The 8,415-nt window shown below is 40.0% G+C and overlaps 1 protein-coding gene across 1 annotated transcript in view; it reads right to left on the bottom strand.

Annotated features, from left to right (window-relative positions):
* Window positions 1–6,460: 6,460 nt before the first annotated feature.
* LOC128771306 (tetraspanin-18-like) overlaps window positions 6,461–8,415 on the bottom strand; it is a 40,448-nt gene continuing 38,493 nt past the window's right edge. The window contains exons 8-9 of the mRNA XM_053886658.1: window positions 7,455–7,538; window positions 6,461–7,225 (exon numbers count right to left, since the gene is read on the bottom strand). Coding sequence (XP_053742633.1) covers window positions 7,178–7,225; window positions 7,455–7,538 — 132 coding nt within the window. The 3' untranslated portion in view covers window positions 6,461–7,177. The remainder of the gene's footprint in view (window positions 7,226–7,454; window positions 7,539–8,415) is intronic.

Here is an 8,415-nt window from a genome sequence, read left to right as displayed (position 1 = left end):
ATCTAATGGGTCACCCTGCCCCAGCCAGACTCCAGTGACACCCTTAACAGCGGCCTGCGTGGTTAAAAGACCATGAAGACCATTAGGGAGCTTCAAAGTTCAGCCACCTACATTAGTGCTCGGCTGCAATGCCAAAGAGTGACCAATGAAATTCCTCGTTCACTGCTTTGCTTTTCATAGACACAACTGTCAGTTTCCTTTATATATGTAGCACTTACAACTCATTAAGGGCCACTGTCAGCGATGCCTGGACTTTCAACCGGGGCTCATATCGCTCATGTTTTAGAAGTGACACTTTTACAGTCAAATGATCCCTCTGGTGGACGCTTGCAAATTGAACCAAATGTATCCACTTACTCTTGGACCGAAGGTCTCATAAAGTACATCACACTGACAGGTCTCTTCAACCACCATGTATCCTTTGATGCTTTGTATGGTGAGGCATCCCCCCTTTACATTTTTAGCAAAGTGGAATAGCCGCCAACAGTTTTGTAAACTGACTAGAGGAACATACGGCTAGGTTGGGGTTGCCTATTTGAGGCTCTGAATTATTTCCTGGAAGACTGTAAAGACGGACAGTCAGCCAGTTAAGAAAGAATACAACATCTATCACCATATCCAACAAAACCTCCATGAATACAGTCTGCGGACGCCAGTGAACACATCACACGACCTGAAGATTTTGACACACTTTAGAAGTCAGGATTGTAGAGAGACACCAGTCTGGCAGCAGTTTCACCTGTGTCCAAGAAGATTGCACTCCACTGTGAAAGAATCTCTCTCTGACTTCACCAAAACACAATGGAAAGGTGGATACGGATTGAGATAAAAGGTCAGTATTTTATCACTGTTATTGTGACAGTTTCTCAGTTCTTAGAGCTGCAGTTCAGTGCACTGAATTCTTTTGGTTGGACTAAGTCACTAACAATATCAAGTCAAATGCTTCTGTAAACACAACAGAAACAACCAGTTATTGCCACAGTCTGTTCGTGTGTGTCATTGTCAGCATTTCCTGTTTATATTCCAGCATCATAACTTCAAGGCGCCTCGCTGCATAGTTCTGAACAAAGGACAGAGTAGTAATTACGGTGCCTTCACTGCCATACAGACCATTGATTTTATTCTATGTCATGTGCTATCCGTGAACAACCAACTTCTTGATTCAAGCCCAAAACCATTCTCTTGAAAATACAAATGAATGGCAGATAATAAGAAAGGTTTGATGCCACACCACATATTTTGTTGACATTAACATGTGCACCCGCACTCATCAGATTATGCTACTGACATGTGTACAGTAAGGAAAAGATTTATATACAATATAACTCCCTAATGTGTTGCTGGATTATACACACTTGCCTCCATCTTCCGGGAGATTTGGCACCAACCAGAGGGCTACATGCAAGCTGCCTGAAATAGAAGTCTGTGGTCTGTAAAGCCTGCCTTATCATTGTGTGGACTCCCTCCAGTAAAACCCAAGTTTACTAGAGCGTGGAAATGTCTTGTGTGGTTTGTTGACATGTTAAATAAACAGAAGGAAGGCATGTAAAGTTGTAATGACACACTGGTGAGAGGTGGGGTTAATATGCAGAGCAACCCTTTAAATCAATAGTGCGTCTGGCTTCAATGTTTTTCTGCACATTTTCTCATTCTGCTACCTCCCAACAAGGGTTGTGATTCCATAGAGAGTATTGTGAGTGAGCATGCTGTTAGTATCTAGAACAGTGGCGCACAGTTGGTTCGAATTGCAGGCCAATTGCGACAATACAACATATCCTATGTCCCTAAAACCCCTGAAAATGGTTGTACACTTACGTACTGTGACAAAGCATCACAGCTTTCATTCGCCGAACCCCAATGCAGTACCACCAGCTTTCAACCCCCAAACTAATCCAAGTTTGTCAAACTGCCTCTGAGCAACAGCATAAAAGTCTGATGCTTTATTTCACAGTTAATTCACAGCTTAATAATTCTCATAACTGTGAAGGTCGAATATGAGGTAGAAAATTGAGCCTCCTTCTAAGAACACCGTTTCTGTTGTAAATCCTGACGACGAAGTACTGCTAAACCATCGTCCTGATTTATTGAGCAGTGACGCCAGCCATGGTGCACGGGAAGACCCCCTGCTAGAGAGGTCAAAGGTCAGAAATACACCAAAGTTGACCTCTTGTGGACTCCTGCGTACAAGAGTTGCTCCGGTTCTGATTGACAAGCAGCGATGCAGACTGCACAGGGCGAGAAAATCTACTGTGCGACGAAGGGCAAAGAGTCACATTAACCTCCAGCTGGGAAAACGTAACAGCAACAAGTTTTGGGTCTTCAGACTGGTTTTATATTTTGTCAATGTATCAAGACAAAAAACACACAAATAATATTTCATCCAGACAATTCATTCTGTCCTCAATCTCAATGGAAAGCTTATATCTAAGCATGAAAAAGAGCAAACAAACTCAACAGAGAGGCACTTCACCTATTCTAGCCACCTATTCTAAACTAGCACATAAAAAAGTTGCCACACTCATAAATGCCATCCAACTATATCAGGAGCCGGACATGGCTTCTTCTCTGGATAGTCATCTGTACTCTCTACTGCCACCTTCAAATGCCTCTTTCTGGAGATAATGAGCGCATGGTAAACACTAAAAGCTATGTAGGTCTGCAGTACATTTGGAAACAGGCTGTTGTCTGGTCTTCAACATACAATTAAAAGTATATAGAATATTAAAATGTAAAAATCCAAAGAGAAATATTTGAGTTTGACACATGGCTCCAGTACTGTTGAGGAGGGAAAAACATGCTCCAAAAGTGGGTCACACACCCCCATAGGTCTCTCAGGACACTGGTGATACTCGGTCTGAGAAGCAAACCAATCCAAGAGAATCATTTCCTGGCCTTTCAAGGTTACTTCCTGTTTCGTGTCATGTTGTGGGTATCAAACTGTGAGTCATAAAAAAAGTTTGTGGTCTGGTACTATTGGTTCTGTGGGACCGAGGCAATTTTGTTATTTTTACGAGATTAAAAAAAAAAAAAAAAGGAGTCACGCTTGCTCCTTTTCCTGGATAAGTGGTCGAGTGTTTTGGGGAGATTCTCACGTTTTCACGATGGTTTTGTGGTTCCAGTACATCAGCACATGTGAACGTGCGCTCGTCTGAGTCGGCTACAATCCACTCCCCACCGGACCTAACACCTTCCACGCTGGATAAACACGACATAAAGGAGAGAGCGAAGTTTTATGTTAGAAGGCAGGTTATTACATGGAAGAAAAAGGACTCTCTAATTCCCCTGGGAGTTGAAGCACTCATAAATCATCAAGCAATGAAAGTTTCCTCTCCAAACAGGGGGCTAAAACAAACTGAACACGGAGCCCCTCTGCCCTTCCTCCCTTAAGCCTTCACTCCACTTTGCCTTTCTTCCCTGCAGGAATTTTTATGAGCAAAGAATAGATTTAGCAGTGGAAGATAAATACTTCAACATCAATCCTTTGCGATGACCCTAAACCTGAAATTATTTCTAGGGTTTTTATAAGGGTTCCATTGGTAGCAATGACTCACAAGCTGTGGTCCAACATATATTTTTAACACATAGAGTTTAAAACCTCAACTGCATCATGTGTTACACTTCAGATTATACTGTGTACTCCATGAGTTAAACCAGCACAGTAGCAAACTAGACTTTAAAAGAAATATTGAATGACATTGAATGTTTTATTTGGAAAAGTTTCTTCCCACTGTTCTTGACTTCAAAATGATGCAAGTTACCTGTCGATAACTTGGATGCAATCTCAGCCATACAAGCCAAATAAATGGACAAAAAGTACATGCAGTTTTATCTCAATTGAGCAAGACTTGGTACTTGGACCTGTGTGTTAATAATTTCCAACACCTAGTGTTAGTTATTGAAGTCTGTAATAGTCAAGTATAGGTGTTATAAGTGGAACAATAGCAGACCTTCGTTCTTCCAGTAACAGCATTGGCAGTTACTAACTTCTCAGCCAGGTGTGGACCCGAACACGTGCAGAGTCTCCAGACATTAGTGGGTCAGAGCAGGGACCCTGACTGCTGCTGGAGCTTTTGATCAGGAGGTCAAATACTAAATGTGTCTTTAATAGGCAAAACACACTGTTATAATTTAAGCCACTGGTCTTGTTTACTTTAGTCATTACGTTGAGTTTGGCAGATTATTCTATTAGACGGCTGAGGCCTCATGAGGCTCATAGTTGTGAAGTCAATGTAATCACAGAGGCCTGGGTGAGGAAACTAACAGCTCGCTGCCATTACTCTTTCACCACAGTCACATGCGAGAAACGAAATATTCCATCACCACCCAATGGCCTTTTTTGCCGTAACAGCAATTCAAAGACTTATTACTGATAAGAGGATCGAACACACAGGGAATAGACAAACCTTCACCACTAGAATGACCTTCTGTGTGTCAAGGTGGCACCGAGAAAGGAAGCAAGTTCAGGCACAGTGGGATTTGAACCTCAGACCACAGGCTGATAATGCACATCAGTAAAAGGGTGATTCACACTTTGAGCACTAAATGTGCAGGTTTGAGGGGGAGTTCAATTAATTTATAATTTTTATAATTTATTTTATATTCCAGTGTTAATATTCATTGACTAACATACCAGCAGGTATGTTAGTCAATGAATATGACTCTTTAAACATATTGGCAGCTACTAGTGCTGTAGAGACATATCATCATGACATCATGAAAAACAAGATGAATTTCCATATTTGCTTTGAGTTTGACTTCAAGTGTGACTGCAATACTTCAATCATTCTGCTGCTCATGACTTCAGTTTGAGGATTGAGTGACGCTTCACTTAAAAAAGAAATATCTGCTTTGAATTCCGTCTTTAAAAAAGTATTTTGTCTCACGGATTTATATTAGTGTAATAATATAACAACATATGATAACAATATATTTTAAGAATATTGTGTATTTTTTCTTATGCCATTATATATAGATTAATTTAGTCGCTAAAAAGCATTATACTCACAGGTTTATTCAGCATGTTCTCCATTGAAAAAGTGTAAAATGCTTATAAATCGACAAGAATGAAAACAGTATGACAGGATTTGTCGATAACCACAGAGTTTCGTCCTTTCACAGATAAAAAACAAAAAACACAACACTAACATCGCCAACTGGGAACAAAGCAGAAATTATAGTTTTGGGGTAAAGTCCCATATTAATGGTAAAAGGATAAACTCTGTCATTGAAGTTATCCATCTTAAAATATGTAGCATAAATGTTAGTGTAAATGTAAATCAATTGCAGTTATTCAAGACGAGCGCAAAGAATTCGACGAGCCTTAAACAAATGTGACGCATTACTGCCATCGTGCGGTTGACTCAGAACATTGTCAGGAATTCTTTGGGATACCGAAGGTAACCGGACATGTTTGTGAGATTTTAGCTCTACTTTTGTTCATTTAGGCAGCTCACAGACAATTTAGCTGTCTGATAACCATGCACGCACAGCTCAGATTAATTTTAAGGACGAAATATCTATCATTAAAAATCGTTACAACGCATGAAGATGAGTTCACTTTCATGGTTCATAAGTTAAAATTGGCTTTATAGGGAACAGATTTCAGCATTTTTCAGCTCTCTTTTAGATCGTTCACATTGTCAATTGTTAAAGAAAATACTCATATAAAAGGGGTACATTTTAGATGGATCATATTGTGTTGAGTCCCAGTCCAGCCATGGCTGCCTCAGATGACTTCCAGCTAGCTACCCAGAAACCGGAAGTCAATGCTATCGCTAACAACAATTTTAGAAAGCATGTGCTGTTTTACCTGACTGCTTCTTTATATATATTTAGCTTTGAAACAATAAAACGTGTAAAAACACAACATTTACAGCAGTTAAACGTAAAATTCGTATAAAGCCGAACTCACCTGGTAGATAGTTCCTCGATGGTAGCTCCACACGAAACAAGTGAAGGAGAGAGAACGAGACTTTCTTATTCTAAATATTATATTCACTACCCCATCACATCTTTTGGGCATTCAATACACTTCTAACAGTTTCATGTTTGTGTTTTCATTTGCATTTATTTAATTAGTATTTAAGTGTTAACATTTTAACCCTTTTAACCCACTTTTGTATTGTCTCTCTGTCATCGAAACAAACCAATACCTTTGTTTTGCATCTTCATTTGTGAGGGGTGAACCTCAATTTGATTTTATACTTTTGCTGGAATTAATAAACTGTATTTCACAGTAGTTCTTTGAAAGAAAACAAAATATGAAAGCATGCAGATCCTATCAATTAATTTATGTGTGGATTAATATGACTAGATAATTCCAGCATTTCATATGACTCCTGAAAACAAATTAATTTGGAACTACAGCTAAGACTGTGGTGGTGCTAAAAGGGAAATATATAAATAAAGCCAAAAAAGTAGAACAAAACACAGACACAAACTTGTCATTTAAAATGCCATTTATGTCATTGACTTTTCAAGAGTCTAACTCGAATGCATACAAATACATTTCACCACCTAAAACCACGTAAGACCACTACTGCAGTAAACATCACCGTACAAATAGAAAAAAGAAGTTGGCTGTGAGCTCTAGCAGGGTCACGGAGAGCTTACGAACTACACATTCAAAAACAGCATCCAGTATGTACAACCACACACACCCATCCACATACGCGCAGCTTATAATACAGCATTGAAGAATAGTGGCTGTAAAAATGAGGGAGCGTGTGTTACAGTATACAGTATTAAAAGAATACGAAACAGCCGAAGTGTCGAACATAAAACACATTTTTACAGTTAAGCCAACTTCTACTTAATATAAATATTCTTCATCCAAAAGTCAGTGCAGTGCCCTCCGCGCAGGCTTCTCCCGGTCCTCGGGTCCGGTCCGCTTCACCCTCGCGCCGTGCAAGACCTGGTCGACAGATGATTCTATTCTCTCTACGCACATTTGTTTTACATCACGGTTTGTCCCTGATCCCCTACTTTTTATGTGTACAAATGAGTTTTGGCCACCCAGTACCTCAAAAGTCCAGCTGTGAAGTACAGGAGTTAAAGGAGTATACATTTGAAGCAAATGAACCAGGAAAAGAAACAGACAAATTTCCAAAAGTGTCCATGTTGTTATTTTTCTCCTGAATTACGAAAAGTGATGACGATGATCGCAGATGAAGCAGCTTTACTGGATCCCCCTGAAGAGGCACATAGCGAAGACCATGGCGAAGAGCTGCAGAGGAGAGAAAAGGTTTCACACTGGCATTGATTCAAAATAAACGCAAATTATTTGACACCACACTTGCAACTGCTCCTGCTTAAAAAAATCACTAGGTGGCAGTGTTGCTACAGAAGTCAATTTCCTCCACCAGCAACAGTCTGAGGTGAATGCATATAAATAAACACAATAAACACACTTAACAGACCACAGTTCTGAAAAGGCACAAGTCAAACCTCCATACCTCAATGGTCAGCACCACGATGGCCAGCGCTCCGGCCACATAGATGTATAACTCAAAGTAGTCCACCACAGCAGAGTAACAGCCCTGTAAAGACACCAGAGTAAAAAAAAAAGGAATCACAAAACTCTGTGAATTAGTGAGACAGTCAAGATTGCGGCGGTGTTGAACAAAAGCCCTGGTGAATGAGTGGGAAGCAGAGCCCGCAGCCGCAGCAGCGTTTAATGAGCTTTCTTTGTGTGAATGTGCAGAAACGGACACGCCGTCGCAGCCTCACATTGTTCTGCTGGTTTGATAAACAACAGGTGGAGAGAGCGCTTTCCTCCTAGCTTTCAGGATAATTATATAGACTTAAGGCTTTCTTTTCGCACAGGAAGTGAAAGTGCCAGGATGTGCATGAAGCAGTGGTATCGACGTACTCTCTCGTGCTCCAAGTCAAAACACACTAATGGCACACTGCAGTCGGCGGCGCTAATCACTGTCTCATTCTTTAAAGTCCTTCCAGGTGAAATCACATCTGTGAAATGACCTTTGAAAAAGGATCTTATTAATAAGGGGCTCAACAATATCTCCAAGGAAAGAAACTTTCTCTCTATAATTGAATGACCTAGAACAGCCTTTGTCTTGCTTGAGTCTACCCACATTGTTCACTTTTTTTCTGTGAGTTGTGGAGGAGATGAAAGTGTTTAAACCCACTACAGCAGCAGGCAGTTTGTTGCGGGTGATTTAACACCAAACACAACAATGTTCTTCCATGCACTGCTCTACATTGCAATCTAAAGATAACAACACAAAGAATATACTTCATGAAAAGACACATTTTTCAGCTGTATGTTTAAAACAAAAAAATGTAGAAAAGGTGTGCTTGTATGAGAAAACGAAAATGAATTAAATAATGATATATAAATGAAAACATGAATCAAAATATTCTGTAAAAAGCAAAACAACACTTTTCTCCAAAAAA

Source organism: Synchiropus splendidus, chromosome 14 (genome assembly GCF_027744825.2).
Source record: "Synchiropus splendidus isolate RoL2022-P1 chromosome 14, RoL_Sspl_1.0, whole genome shotgun sequence".
Taxonomy (NCBI): domain Eukaryota; kingdom Metazoa; phylum Chordata; class Actinopteri; order Syngnathiformes; family Callionymidae; genus Synchiropus; species Synchiropus splendidus.
The sequence above is the reverse complement of the archived record's forward strand: the minus strand, read 5'-3'. Positions and strand labels throughout refer to the sequence as shown.